The 15,671-nt window shown below is 37.3% G+C and overlaps 1 protein-coding gene across 3 annotated transcripts in view; it reads left to right on the top strand.

The window, feature by feature from the left end:
- EVA1C (eva-1 homolog C) overlaps window positions 1-2,221 on the top strand; it is a 45,002-nt gene extending 42,781 nt beyond the window's left edge. Inside the window, exons 6-7 of one of the 3 annotated variants that reach the window (XM_088144626.1) lie at window positions 117-206; window positions 1,540-2,221. In XM_088144626.1, the coding sequence (XP_088000752.1) occupies window positions 117-206; window positions 1,540-1,961 (512 nt within the window). In that variant the 3' untranslated portion in view covers window positions 1,962-2,221. The remainder of the gene's footprint in view (window positions 1-116; window positions 207-1,539) is intronic. The other 2 variants (XM_007424516.3, XM_088144627.1) reach the window with 2 other exon arrangements.
- Window positions 2,222-15,671: the final 13,450 nt, after the last annotated feature.

The following is a 15,671-nucleotide window of genomic DNA, read 5'->3' on the forward strand; positions in this document are numbered from 1 at the left end:
TACTTCTGGGTAGGATATTAAAAATTATTCATTTAACATGCACACATTCCTTTTCAATTTTGCAGGTTACTTCAACTACAATCTAATTTAGGAAACCTTTTTTTTCTTTTACACAGATATAAATTTTGATCCAAAAGAATCAAGAATTCCAAAGAAGGAAGGAATTATAGTTAGCAGCAGTTTGGCTACATTTGCATACATTAGAGGTAGAGCACTTGTACTCTGTTTTCTTATATTCTGATAAGAAATCCTGTTACTGCTAGCAATTACATTTTTCGAGGACTAATACAAAATATTATATATACATACTAGTTGCAGCCTTTAAAGCTACATGAATTTATTATGGCATATCCTTTTGTGAACAATATCCTAGTTGATAAGGTGCATGAAGTATTATTTTGATTTACATAACTGCAACAGCTTTTTATATATGTCTACTGTTAATGAGCTAATTATTATTGTTGTATTCTTTTTTACTGAATTTTCCTCAGACTTCATTATTTTCAATCTTCTCATCTTTCAGAAAGGGAGGGAGGGATAGACAAGAGAGAGAGAGCAGGAGCAATATTTGCTGTTTGTTTGAAAAATTTATATGGCTACCCATCTTAAATACAAAACTCTGGGTGGCTAGCAATTTTATTTACATATATAAAAGAACCCCTAACCAAAGAAAGTTAAAATAATCCAATACAAAGAAAAATCAAGTCACCATATACCTGTAACATATTTACAAAACAGACACGTGTATATCAGATTCCTGTCACATCCTGGTCCTATTGCCTGGAAAAACAGCCAGCCTTCTGGAAAGCCAAAAATATTATGTAAATATTCCCAGTGTTTGGCTGAAAAAAGATTTCAGGAAGAAGGTAAAATATGTAATATTTGTAAATATGGCATTTGATCCCATAGTGCTGATGGTTTAGAAATAGGTGATTTGAAACAAGTATGTACAGTTTGCTGAAGTTTTCAGCCCCTAAACTTCCCTTTTCCTACTTCCTTAAAAAAGCCTGTTTCTCAGTGAGTCAGCAGCTGGCAGAAGCATGATACTGTCTAGGCCAGAGGAGAAATCCTTGAAGAGATAGTTTGTTTTTTCTGTTATTGGTGGCTACTGGCTGAGCTCAGTAGTAGCATCTAATTGAACTTGGCTGATCTTGAAAAATGGGGAAAAAATGGATCTGTTTAGAACATGGATGGAAGTCCAACAGGAAATACCAGAGTTATAGGCTAGATAACTGGAAAACACCCCAGTAGAGGCTAATGGTAAACTACTTTCATATTGTTGCAAGAAACTATATAGATCCATTTCTGAAGTCACCTAAAATCAAATCTGACTTGAAGTGTTTGCTTAGCTTTGGCATTGTACTTTTTGTTCATTCCCATATTGCTAGCCAGAAACAAGTTAGTTTGATGGACTGTGTAGACTTAAATTTTAAAAGATTGGCTCAGAAGTCTAGGCTTTTCAGAAATGACAGTAAATTGTTATTACTCCCATCCATCTTTACATAAGGCTCTAGTCTGGGATTTTGTTTCTAATTTCAGATCACCTTGAAAGAGCTGCTCTCTTGTTTGTGTCTAGTGTTTGTGTTGGCCTAATGTTCACACTTTGTGCTCTGGTGATGCACGTTTCTTGCTCTCATGATGTGGTAAAGCTGCGGAGGATAAAAAGGCACCTGGTGCTAGAGAATCAGAAAGCTAATGAAAACAATGAGGAGGAGGAGGAAGAGGAGGATGAAGAGAGAGGGGAATCTTCTGATTCAGATTTTCCTGATGAACTAACAGGGTTATGCAGGACTTCATATTCAGCTTATTGTTCCCTGGATGCAGCCGAATTGGCTGAAAGGATAGAGCGTCGAGAACAGATCATCCAAGAAATCTGGATGAACAGTGGCTTGGAAGCATCCCCTACTAGAAGCCTCAACCCATTTTATATCAATGAACAGCAGTGCGTTTGTTTTGGATAACATGCACTTCTTTTTTTTAACTACCTTCTGTGAAGGATCATTTGCAATGTAATTAATAATTATTTACAAAGCTATATAAATAATTATTTAAAATACTTCAAAACAGTTTTTAGTATGGTATGTTTTGGATACTTGCCTCTAGTTTATTCTACGTTATTTTCTCTCTGAACTATTTGTAACCCTTTGGAAATGAAAGCCTATATTATAAAACCAGCGCTACCTACAGTCGTGTAAAAAAAAGAAGTACATCCTCTTTGAGTTCTATGGTTTTACATATCAGGACATAATAAAAATCATCTGGTCCTTAGCAATTCTCAAAAGTAGGTAAATTCAACCTCAGATGAACAACAACACATGACATATTACACCATGTCATCATTTATTTTACAAAAAGAAAGCCAAAATGGAGAAGCCATGTGTGAAAAAGTAAGTACACCTTATGATTCAATAGCTTGTAGAACCACCTTTAGCAGCAATAACTTGAAGTAATCGTTTTCTGTATGACTTTATCAGTCTCTCACACCGTTGTGGAGGAATTTTGGCCCACTCTTCTTTACAACATTGCTTCAATTCATTGAGGTTTAGGGGCATTTGTTTATGCACAGCTCTCTTGCAGTCCTGCCAGAGCATTTCAATTGGGTTGAGGTCTGCACTTTGACTGGGCCATTGCAACACCTTGATTCTTTTCTTTTTTAGCCATTCTGTTGTAGATTTGCTGGTGTGCTTGGGATGCTTGCATGACCCAATGTCGGCCAAGCTTTAGCTGTCGGACAGATGGCCTCACATTTGACTCTAGAATACTTTGGTATACAGAGGAGTTCATGGTCGACTCAATGACTGCAAGGTGCCCAGGTCCTGTGGCTGCAAAACAAGCCCAAATCTTCACCCCTTCACCACTGTGCTTGATGGTTGGTATGAGATGTTTGTGCTGATATGCTGTGTTTGGTTTTCACCAAACATGGCGCTGTGCATTATGGCCAAACATCTCCATTTTGGTCTCATGTGTCCAAAGGACAGTGTTCCAGAAGTCTTGTGATTTGTTCAGATGCAACTTTGCAAACCTAAGCCATGCTGCCATGTTCTTTTTAAAGAGAAGAAGATTTCTCCTGGCAACCCTTCCAAACAAACCATACTTGTTCAATCTTTTTCTAATTGTACTGTCATGAACTGAGGTCTGTAGAGTCTGAGATGTAACTCTTGGGTTTTTTGCAATTTCTGTGAGCATTGCAGAGTCTGACCTTGGGGTGAATTTGCTGGGACGTCCACTCCTGGGAAGATTGGCAACTGTCTTGAATGTTTTCCACTTGTGAATAATCTTCCTCACTGTAGGATGATGGACTTTCAATTGTTTAGACATGGCCTTATAATCCTTCCCAGATTGATAGGCAGCAACAATTGCTTCTCTAAGATCAATGCTGATGTCTTTAATCTTTGGCATTGTGTTAACACACACCTCAGTGCTTGAGACCAGCAAACTCCTAAAACTTTGGCTTTTATAGAGGTAATCACACTTGCTGATGATCAATTGATCAAGGGCATTTGATTAGCAGCACCTGGCTGCTACTTAGCCTCTTCATACCTATGGAAGCAGTAAGGGTGTACTTAGTTTTTCACACATGGCTTCTCCATTTTGGCTTTCTTTTTGTAAAATAAATGATGACATGGTGTAATATGTCATGTGTTGTTGTTCATCTGAGGTTGTATTTACCTATTTTTGAGAACTGCTAAGGACCAGATGATTTTTATTATGTTCTGATATGTAAAACCATAGAACTCAAAGAGGATGTACTTTCTTATTCACACAACTGTATATTTGCACTAAGAAAAAGATGTTTCGGAGCATAAAAGGTAAGGCTGATACAATTAAGGTCACAGTGCACTTTTTTTTTTCAAAATAACTTGTAGACAAATTCCATTGGTTCAGGCTAATCAAATCTAAATTTATTCCTGTCTTGAAAGCGTCCAATGTTTTATTGCAATCTGCAGGAAACTTGAAGAACAAAAGGAGGAAAAAATGTCACTTCCTACTTATGATACTTGGAACTGTCTGAACTTTCCCTATATGTTCATATAGTGGCATGAAATGCAACAGGGGTGGAGTACATTTGATTTTTCATTTCTGATTGTTTTAAAGTAAAAATTGGAGCTTGAGAAAATATAAAAAAAACAAGGATTTTTTTCCAATAAGCAATTAGTGAGTTCATACTGTACTGGAAAACCTTCAAACTGATTCACTTCCTAGTAAGGCAGGAAGCCAACACTTGCCAAAAGAGATTCTAAAAAAACAAAGATTGAATCTGGTATAGAGGAGGACTATAATGTGGTCTTATCTATCCAAGGTCAGAATGTACGCCAAAATTATTGACCACGCCACAGGCAATGAACGGTAGAAAGCTAAAATCAGAAACAAGTAAGAAAAATGGCTTGGGAGCTATCTCAGCGGGCTATAAAACTCACTACATAATTCCAGTTTACACTATGAACAGTACAAATTAGCAAGTTCACAAATATTTTTCCTACATTTTACAAAACATACCTATATCCATACCCATAATGCTGTTCCATTTTGGAGAAAGCAATACAGGTAGTCCCCAGGTTAAGAATGCCTGGTTTACAGATGACCCATAGTTAAGAACAGAGCCTATTGTAGCAAAATTCAATTTAAATACACAATGATTTGAGTTAAATACACAGTGGTTTGAGTTAATTGCACAATACTACTTATACAATATTATACAATAATACTGTTCCACCTTACATACAAATTCAACTTAAGGACAGGCCTTGGGAATGGACTCATGCTTAAACTGGGGACTACCTGTACCATGCAAACTGCAGAAAAAGATAAATAGTAAGCAAAATAACTTAAAGGGAGAATATAAGAGAAAAAAGTAAATATAACTAACTCTAATTTACACCAGGACCTACACTATAAACGGTCTCCATACCTTTCAGTCTTTGCAAATCAGATTTGCTTTCACTATGTCCATTTGTTTGTATACCAGTTTGTCTCCTATTTTCTTTAAGTTTGTGCCCTATTTTATTTATTTATTTATTTATTTATTTATTTATTTATTTTGTCCCCGCCCATCTCCCCACAATGGGGGACTCTGGGCGGCTTACAACATACTAAAAAACATGAATTCAGTTAAAAGTTATAAAACCAAACATTAAAAATAAAAAAGCTAAGAAATCCAAGAGGCCGCTGGGGCCACAGCATACCACTAAGGGGCCAGCCAACCCCAATTCTGATTTCTTCCCTCCCTGCCCCAGGCCAGATGGCAGAGCCATGTCTTTAAGTCCCTCCGAAAGGCCTGGAGTGAGGGGGCCTGTCTCACCTCCGGGGGCAAGATGTTCCAAAGGGCGGGGGCCACAGCAGAGAAGGCCCGCCTTCTGGACCCCGCTAATTGGAGTTCTTTTACCGCGGGGATCCGAAGCACGCCCTCTCTGTGAGATCGGGTGGGACGGGTAGAGATCGTGGGGGCGAGGCGGTCCTTCAGGTAGCCTGGCCCCATGCCATGTAGGGCTTTAAAGGTGATAACCAACACCTTGAATTGGACCCGGAAGCAAACTGGTACCCAATGCAGTTTTCAAGGAACTCATCAACTTTCCCTAAGCCATTCACTCTTATTCATATATTTGTTTTGCAATTTTATCCCATTCATGTGTAACCAAACCACTTCAGTGTATTTTTTTATTTAAGTCACTCACGTTTGTATTTAATCACACATCATACCATTTAACATTCATTGCAAATCATTTGGATTCTCAGCCTCAAACATAGCATCATCTGCTTACAAAACTGTAAACCCAGTCACAACCCAACCAACACACCTGTATTGTAATGTAATACAAGCATGTCTTATACATTTCTCTGTAAAGAACCAAAGGAGCATCATACACCCTTGTCTTACTCTCTGCTCAGTGTTGTGCCATTTACCATTTATTTTCATGTGTGTTTTACTTTGATTGTATACTGCTTTAATTGCATTCAGCAATCAACCTTTAAGTCAATATTCATGCAAAATGTTACATAATTATAGGACTTTAACCCTTTCAGAATAAACCTCTGCAATCTCAGAAAACCACATTTATACAATACAAAAGGATAGTTTTATACAATTTTAAGATTACAAGATCCTTGATACTATGCTACAAAAACACATGCATGAAAAGAATAATTCATCAACGTTTCAGACTCGACAAAATCCTCCCTCCCTCACACACATACCCTCTTTGGCTATTTTTAAGGCATTTTTTTTTCTCAGTTGCAACCTGTAATGGAGTTCCAAGAAACAAAGTCTGTAAATGAAAGTTTTGAAAATGGAGAGAAAATGTGGAATAGAGAGAAAGGAAACCCAGCTTGTATAAAATGCCCTGAAAAATTCCTGATCTGTAGAAAACAAGAAGTCTGCTTGGAAAGTCCTGTTTCAGATTTAGCTGAGTCCTATTTTAGCTTGGTGAAGAGAACTAGCAGCCCTGGGGTATAAATGCTGAAACAATAAGAAAGAATAACAGTTGCTAGCATATTTTTTTTAAAAAAACAACTATCCTAAATTAAAAGGCAAAGATTCAACAGTGTAGCATGGATCCTAAAGGGAAGACCATAAAGGTAACAATAATAGGATCTGTAGCAGTTTGGTATATCCAAAGGGGAATAACAGGAGGTTATAAGTTATTTGATTGACTGCACGTATCTTAAACACACATTATATTCCAATCTTACACAAACTGCATATGCATTTGAGAACACACATGACTCTAGCAAATAATTTTTGTACTTAGATTTTGATGTCAAGCTTTTATGGAGATTAGTGTGCTTTTCGTTTGTTTTTATTCTGTTTGTTCCCTTGAAATAGGCCACCTAGGAAGCAAATGTTCATCATCAAGACTATCCATACTAAAGCAGAAAAAGTAGTTGAAAAATTAATCCTGTTTGAAACCCAAGCCTTTTATACAAACTTACTCAGCTGTTGCATGTACATTTGTCTGGGTTTCCTGGTGTGCAGCTGCACTTGAGAGATTTTTCAGGAAGTTATCATGATTAGCCAGCCAGGGCATCACTGCTGGAGAGGTGTGGAGGTGATGACAATGAAAATAGGTGTGGCACTGCACTAAAGAAATGTTGAGGTTTCCTTCCACTTGAGGATGTGAAATAGTTGGGAAATAAAACAACTAATGGGTATGTCAGGAATAAAGGAGGACTGGAAAGGAAAAACCCTGGAAGCAATTCAACTGGCTTGGCTTAAGTACAGTGAAGTGCCTAGATGTTTTGTAATCTGATCTACAGTATTTCACTGTAACATGGCTGAACACCATAGGCAGACTTTTCATTGCAAGTGACACAATGAAAGTCATTTGAGAGCTAAAAGCACTTATTTCAAAGCCAGTTGATGTTGAAAGCATGAAACGGCTTTGATGGCTTGTGTGTGCATGATTAAATATTAGATCTCTTTTATGACTCAGGACTTAGAGAATAAGTTTAAAAATAATCTTTCTTTTGGGCCAGAAAAGACAGAGTAAAATCTTTTTTAAAAATCAAGAAATTACATTTCCTATAGGAATACTGAATTGAGTTACATCATGGGAACAAGTTGTGATTAGATGGGAGATGGCTTAGTTCCACAATGGATGCTGGTACATTGAATTGGGAATTATCAAATCAGGCCAATATATCTGGAAGCTACCATATTGGAAAGGTTTATGGTGATGTTGATATATGATTGAACATTAGCTCTATGAAATGGGGGCACTGCTGTCTATCACCGTTATGTCCTTAGGGATTTTTTAAATTATCACCTGAAGAACAATATCATTGTCATGGAATATTATGTAAAAATTTAAAAGTGGATAGAAATAGAATGTATTGCAACATACTGTGTGGCACCTTACTGATGAACCAACAGAAAATGAGGTAAGAAGAAAGCATGTCTCTTCATATTCCCTGGTGTGTTTTGCTGAATTTCTTTCTCCAGCCTACCTATCAACATGATTCAATTGACTGAAATTTTGAATAATATGTATTAATCTATATTGATGTACTACAAACAGTCCAAAGCTAAATCTTACTCAAAATTAAGATCTTAGAATATAAGTGTGACTGCAACTCCAAATAAATGGGACATAAAGCTGATAGAGGCAGCAGTGCCCCTATTCCCAGGAAACCTTTTTATATCTTGAAAAAAGAGGTACAAGATTCTACTGGAAAGAAAGAAGCAAGCAAGCCAATTGGCTGAATATAACAGACTGATTCAGACAGTTCAATCTAAAAATGGTACCATGTTCTGGCACCTTGTCTCCTTAGTGACAACACAACTTAGATCTGGAATGGATAATTTAATTTGGCAGGAGATTTGAGATATCTTTTGTCATGTACTTATTCCAAACTACACTCAGGATCTTGATATATGCCTAATGCTTTCCAACTTTCTCTTTGACTGGCCCCCAGGCTCTACGTCAGAGATACTGAATCTAATTGCTCAGCTCAAGAGTGGCAAAGCTCCTAGAGAGACCTGATCCTCCCAAAACTAAACCCTGAATGGTGGGTCACTATTTTAGCTCCCTTATTTACTCATATCAGCAACTCTCTGCAGATCCCTAAAGAATGGACCAACTCTATCACAACTCCAATATACAAAAAAGGTGATAGGACCAACCCAGCTAACTACCTTCCAAACAGCTTACTATGTAAAATCAGTAAACTATAAGCAAAACATTTCTATCAAAAGTTTGCTGGCTGGATGATCCAAGAAAAAAAATCTTAGCCATGGAACAAGCTGGTTTTAGATCAGGTTTTTCTGTTGTAGACCAGTGTCTCACCCTGTACCACCTTTCTGCAAAATATGCCAGTCCATCAAAAGGTTCCCTGTATGCTGCATTTATGGAATTGAAAGCAACATTCAATCTCTCATGAAAGGCTGTGGTGCACACGGAAACCTCCTCCATTGATCACTAGCTTCTTTTAATTAATTATGATAATGCAATGCAGATCCAATGTTTGAATGATGGAGAATTGACTGATCCAATCCCAACACTAAAGGAGTCAAACAAGTGCATACCGCCCCCTATTTAATTTATACATCCATGATATTATCCAGGTCCTTACTAGAGCTGAATTCCATCCTCCTTCTCTAGCTAGCAAACCAATTTCCTTTTTTTTTTTTTAATATGCTGATGATGCTGTTATTCTTTCTGTATACCAAATGGGATCGCAATACAGCCTCCATGCATTTGCATCTCATTGTCAGTCTGAAATGCTGGAAATCAACTACACAAAAACCAAGGTAGTTGTATTTACTAAAAGGCATTCAACCACCTCCATATTTGGACAATTGACAACTACCAAACTGAGCATGTGAAGACATTTAAGTATCTAGGCATATATTTTCAATCATTCTCTTCAAACCTCTTTGTGCATGCCCAAACAGCTTCTAATGCAATAATTAGATACATCATGTGAAGGGGCAATAGCTACATTACGTATCCCCAGTGTTCAAATCCTTTAAAGCCAAAGTGTTGAGTCTTTTGCTGTATGGTGCCCAGTGTTGTGCTTATAAAGATACCCATATGTTAGAAGCCATCCGATCTAAATTTCTGAAATCATTTCTCTGAGTCCTCCATTCAGTTGCTAATAGTTGCTGTGTCTAGAACTCAGATGTATCTCTATCAAGGTTTGCTTACATCTCTGCCAGCTGAACCAGATATTTGGGGTGAATCTTTAGCCCAATTAGTATTCACCAATAGACACCAGTCTCCTTGGAAGAAACAAATAGCATTAAACCTGGTTTACTGTGGGCTCCTCCCCACCCCCGATTTATATCTATGCTGAGCCTAGATATAAAGAAGCCCGGAGAGTTCTTAAGCACAGAATTTTCAACCTCAATATACAGAATTAGCGTTTCACATCTCCATTACAATAAACTCTCATATCCTCCCTTTATTAACCCTAAGTATTTTTTTATCATCTTTTTCCATCATGTAGGAGGGCTTTCACACTGGCTTGCTTGGATGCACTTCCCACATTGTGACTGTCAGGAAAATTCAATGGTATCCCCTAGCAGATTCTGAAGTCAAGACAGCAGCACATGTACTTCTGAGAAGCCTATTTGCCATCCTTGAAGGGCAAAGCGAGTCTCCCCTTTTAACAGAAACTGCCTAGATCAATTTCACATGGCAATCTCACATGTGTACTACCTGCTAAATGATCAGGACCAGAAAATTTCCAGAATGGTGACCAAGTTTTATGCCATTGCAATGAAAGTCAGAAGCTATTGGACCTCATGGTACTCTAGATACATTTAGTCTCAGGTCTGAGCATTTTTTTAAGTTGGATAAATTTATATTCTTAATGTTTGTCCTTTTTTTTTTTTGTCTATGACTGTATATTTTAATTTTTTCAAAAAAGTGTGACTGTAGAATATAAACCATATTTGGTCATTATCTTTATAAATGAGATGTTTCTTTGTAGACCAGCCATGAAGGCCTTGGAAAAGGTATTCAAATACCACTGTGTGTCTATACCTAAAAAGATCAGAATTGTGCAAGCCCTGGTATTCCCTGTGGCACTCTATGGAAGTGAAAGCTGGACTTTGAAGAAGCAGGATAGGAAGAATATTTGGTGTTGGAGAAGGGAATAACTTGGACAGCCAAGAAAACAAACCAATGGATCATCAACAAATCAACCCAAAGTTCTCTCTCGAGGCACAAATTATGAGGCTTAAATTATCCTACTTGAACACATTATGTGAAGACCTAGCTCTCTGGGGAAGGCTGTAATGCTGGGAAAAGGTGGAAGGAAGGAGAAGAGGATGACCAAAAGCAAGGTGGATAGACTCAGTTATGCTGGTGGGGGCACCGAAGGAAGAGCCAAAGGATCAGGTTAGGGACAGATCATCAGGGAGAAAACCTATCTATGTGGTCACTAAGTCTCAACAACTTGGGGCATTTAGTCAGTCAGTCAGTCAGTCAGTCAGTCAGTCAGTCAATCAATCAATCAACCAATCAATCTTCTGGGAAACCATCTGTACACACATCAAGAATCTGTTAAATCCCAGTTGCCTGTTTTTTGGTAGCAGACAGAAAACGGTTTTATTAATGGCCTCAGTATTTCCAAAACACAAAGTTCTATGCTAATAGCTCCTGAATCATCTATTTATGATTTTTCTGATGAAGAAAAAGTTATCATATACAAAAAGTGCTAGAGAAAAACAGGCAATTGGCTGGAAACATCACCCTGCCATTGTATGGTCTAGTCTTAATTTTTGTCTTAGTGTAGACATTATAAAGAGAGATTTAGAGCCAGAATTAGGAGAATTAAAAAATGTTTTGCTTTAGTTACAGGATTCATGGAGTATAGAACTCCATGTATGTAGTTCTCCAGAATGAGGTAGCAAGCAACTCCATACACTGGTCCCACAACCTTGGACTTCCCCTCCTGCAGTGTACACAACTAGGACAGGCCAAAAGCAGGCACAGTGTGGTTCATGCATCTGGCTTTTGTATCCCCCAAGTGAGCTGTATGGAAAGGAAAAGGTGAGGCTAAATGGAATTTTAGTACCACTCAACTTTCTACAATGCTTTTAATGAAATGCTTTACTGATGCAGTAAGTTATTTATCACGTTAAAAAATGGTGTACAAAAATATACAAGTTATTACATTCAGTGAACACCCACACAGATATCCTCAAGAAAACATGTCATAACTGGGAATACCTTTAAAAGTGATTAATCATACTTTGGTGCATTATTTATGCTTCCTTTAAAATTTTCCCCCTGCAACTCATAATCTTGGGACAAGAAAGCAATTGGAAGGTTTCTGCTTTTTTTTTTTTTTTTTTACTTCTAAAGGAAGTGCCAAGTTTCCTAATTTTCTATAAACTTCCTCATTCCAACCCCCCCCCCTCAAATTTTATTGCAGTACACACTCTACTTATTGGTGTACAAAGAAGAATTAGCAAGTCATGTCCTTGAGAAAACAGGCACAGGTTATGTAGTATTTACGTTTGTGCCCATGACATGTGCTTGTATGCTTTTGTTCTTAATAGTGTACAGATCAAAACTATTGAACAGTTTTTGATCAACTAGCCATTGACTGCAAAGGGTTCTGACTCTCAGTTATCTAAGTACAGCAGCAAGAAAATGATTTTTTCCTCCTAGATTAGGGAGATTTAACAAAATAACAGTAGTGAGAGTGGTGAGGAATCTGATTTTGTTGTTTAGGGAGGCACTATCAATGTATTTCTGGTTCAAATTGCCTGATAAACAGGCTGATTTACAGCAATTCATTACATAATACTTCTGTATTTGAGTTAGCCACATGTATGGCTTATTATGGGATGAAGCAGAAGGCAGGATTTTCCTCTGAGCCTTCTTTGGTTTCTGTACTGCCTTCATTATTTTACACTTGCCTCTGCTGATGGATTTCAGATTCTAATAAACAGCAAACCACATTCCATAAGTTTGAAATCTGGACATCCATTAAGTCAGCAGTTGTTAGAAGTCACAGTTGAATTATAAGATATTAAATTGATGCATTTGCAGTGAGAAAGGCAAAGCAAGGCTCAGTTTGGCACTTTGCAGTTGGCTGATCAGAGGCTGAAAATAAAGGGGAAAATGGCAAAATGTTTCTTGATCTTGCTCCTGTCGTTTTATCTGGCTTTTGAGGGGGAACTGCAAAACCATCAAACTAACGTCAAACTAACATTCCCATTTTGGGAATGTGAGACAAGAACTCCCTTCAATGGAGAAATGGAACCATTTATCACAAAATGAAACAAAATAAAACCTAGCATCGACTAGACTGTACCTGAGCAGTCGTAAATAATCTCATATTTCCCACGCCGCTGTTATGTGAGAACACAGACTTTCAGAACTACTTTTGGTCGCCATAGAATCTTCAAATGGATCTTTTCTTGACAGCAAAAAGCACTTGGAAGTCTGGATTAATAACATACTCTCACTATAGTTACTGGGCTATTTCTTATCTTTATGTAGGAGTAACTCAACGCACACTCAGTATGCAAAAGATAAATAGGAGAACATCAAGGGGATGAAGAAGTCTTTATATGAAATTTTTAAACATACAAATAAGTGTATTTTTCCTAAGAAGGATGGGGAGCTACAGGTTACACTGCTGCATGCAATAATTAGAATTTTAGTTGGATTGATATGCTTACATGCACAATACATGATGTGTCATAGAAAGCAGTCTTACCGTATTATTTTCTATATATTTCTGAAATTGAGTTAATTACCTAAGGATTTTGAGATCCAGGCCAATTGGCTCACCTGTTACTCTCCTGATCCTACTTCTCAGTCCCCTCACTTCATTCCTCTGCAGTACGCTTGGCAAGAAGAAGGCCAAGTGGCAGCACTCCTTTCCTCTTCTTCAAAAGAAGTGAGCACAGACACATATATCACAAGCAAGGCTGGTTTGCTTTTAGAGATAAATTAATTCCAGCAGACATGCCCATTGCAACAGTTAATACACCAAAGTTACATTCTCTAACTTTTATTTTCAATGAGATAGGAAGCAAGATTGATTTGCATTCATTGTTGTGACTGTTGTATTGTGTAAGAAAGAATTTAGAATTCAAACAAACATCTGCCACACAACATCCCAGAATTCCAAAACTGAAGCACCGCTTGAAGACTACCGGCATTGACAAAATCACTGTCAGTCAATTGCAAAAGGCAGCTTTACCTGGAACAGCTTACATCCTGTGACGATACCTTTAATATTATTAAACAGCAACATCTGCCTATCCCAGGTCCTTGGGAAGGACTCAGTAGGTGGACATAAATGCCAAATCCAGTCTAAATATCTGGCTGACTGTGCAACCAACCATAATGATAATCTGCTATAGGTGATGGCAATTCAATGGTTACCAGTATATCTCCAAGAAGCATAAGTCACTTCTTAAATGTGAAAAGGGATTTAGAGGTACACCTAACTTACTTTTATTTAGTAAACGTTGTTTTGGAATGTTTGGAATGTTACTTCATAATCCTACATAATAAATCTGATTCCTTCACAAATAAATGTGATGATCAAAAGAGGCACAATTATATTTTCTGAATTATATTTATTATATGTAACAGTAGGTCTGTCTATTTATTTATTAAATTTGTATGCCGCCCATCTCCCCCAGTGGGTGACTCTGGGTGGCTCACAATAAAAGTAAAAGCCACAAACAGTTAAACAATAAATACCCCCATTCATTAATTAAAATTAATTAAAAAATTAAAAAATCAAACTACAGAAACAAGCCCTATACCTAAAAACTAAAAAACATTCAAGATGATGGGGGCGTAACATCAATTACCCCGCAAGCCACTTCCACTGGTATGAACCCAGTGGAACAATTCAAAAATTATTTGAAAGACTCCAGCAAACTATAACTTGCTCTGACAGTATATTTTTGTCTGTTTAGTTATCCAAGTAATAAGTGGAAGCCGACACTTTTAGAAACACTGTTAGAGCTAACACCCATTTTCTTTAGTCACTTCATCTCTTGATCAACCACCCTGCAATTCTCTATCCCCTCCGCTATTATCTCACTTCACTTTCATAGGGGCCATCCTTCCCTTAATTCAGATACATTTTCTTTGGAATCTCCTTTTAAATTAGTTATCTCAAAGCACTTTTTTGTCCTTCAAATTATTTTTGTCTCAATTCATTCTCTACTTTGCCTTCTTTTTTCAGCTCCATTGTCTTTTGGCCCCCTATTTCTTATTTCTGTACATGCCCGGGCATTTTTCCAGTCCTCAACCTGCCTGAGGCTTGATTCCCTGAAACACTGAAACCCTCATCATAACTCAGTATTTACAGAACTATGAACTGTAATACTGTTGGCTCAGAAGACAAACATCTCTGGACAGATTACTAGAGCGCACTTTTAAAAGTAGATATTTAATAAGTGATTGCAATATATCCTAGGCATATTTGGCTGTTTTGTCTATGCATTTTTATTAAGAATGTAAATATCCATTTGAACAAGTGCATGAGCAGGTATACTTGCATAGATATATATATTTTCTCATCCATACAGGATGTTATAAATGTGCTTCATCTATAAACTATGGAGCTGATCAATGCCACTATTATTCACTTTATTCAAGAAAATAATGCAGGAGAAATATGGCATTGGTTAAGACAAGCAAAACATTCCCTTCCCTAAAACACCTTCTCAGGGGCTTGAGAAACAATCAACCCTGCTAGTTCAGCCACAAAATACTAAGAAGGCTCAGGAATGTTGATAAGACTGGAGAAAGACACTACAGATGAGCATAGGCTCTGGGAAGTAAGGCCAGTGTGAGATAAACCCATAAAAAGTAACTCACTAAAATAATCAACTACACAGAACCCCATCTAACCAAGTACAGGCACACCTCAAAGATACTGCAAGTTCGGTTCCAGACCACCACAATAAAGTGAATATTGCAGTAAAGTGAGTCACACAAATTTCTTGGTTTCCCAGGGCATATAAAAGTTATATTTACACTATACTGTAGTCTATTAAGTGTGCAATAGCATTATGTCTAAAAAAATGTTATGTACCTTAATTAAAAAAATTCTTAAAATAAGAAAACAATGAAGTTTGCTGCATAGATTGACTCTTCCTTTCATGAAAGATTTATCTGTAGCTACATAGAATCAACGCATCATTTTTGTACTTCCACCTCATCTCATAGAATCCACCCCACATCTGG

Source organism: Python bivittatus, unplaced genomic scaffold (assembly GCF_059951505.1).
Source record: "Python bivittatus isolate LINGU-HERP-01145 unplaced genomic scaffold, Pbiv_v1 ctg000350_np1212, whole genome shotgun sequence".
NCBI lineage: Eukaryota > Metazoa > Chordata > Lepidosauria > Squamata > Pythonidae > Python > Python bivittatus.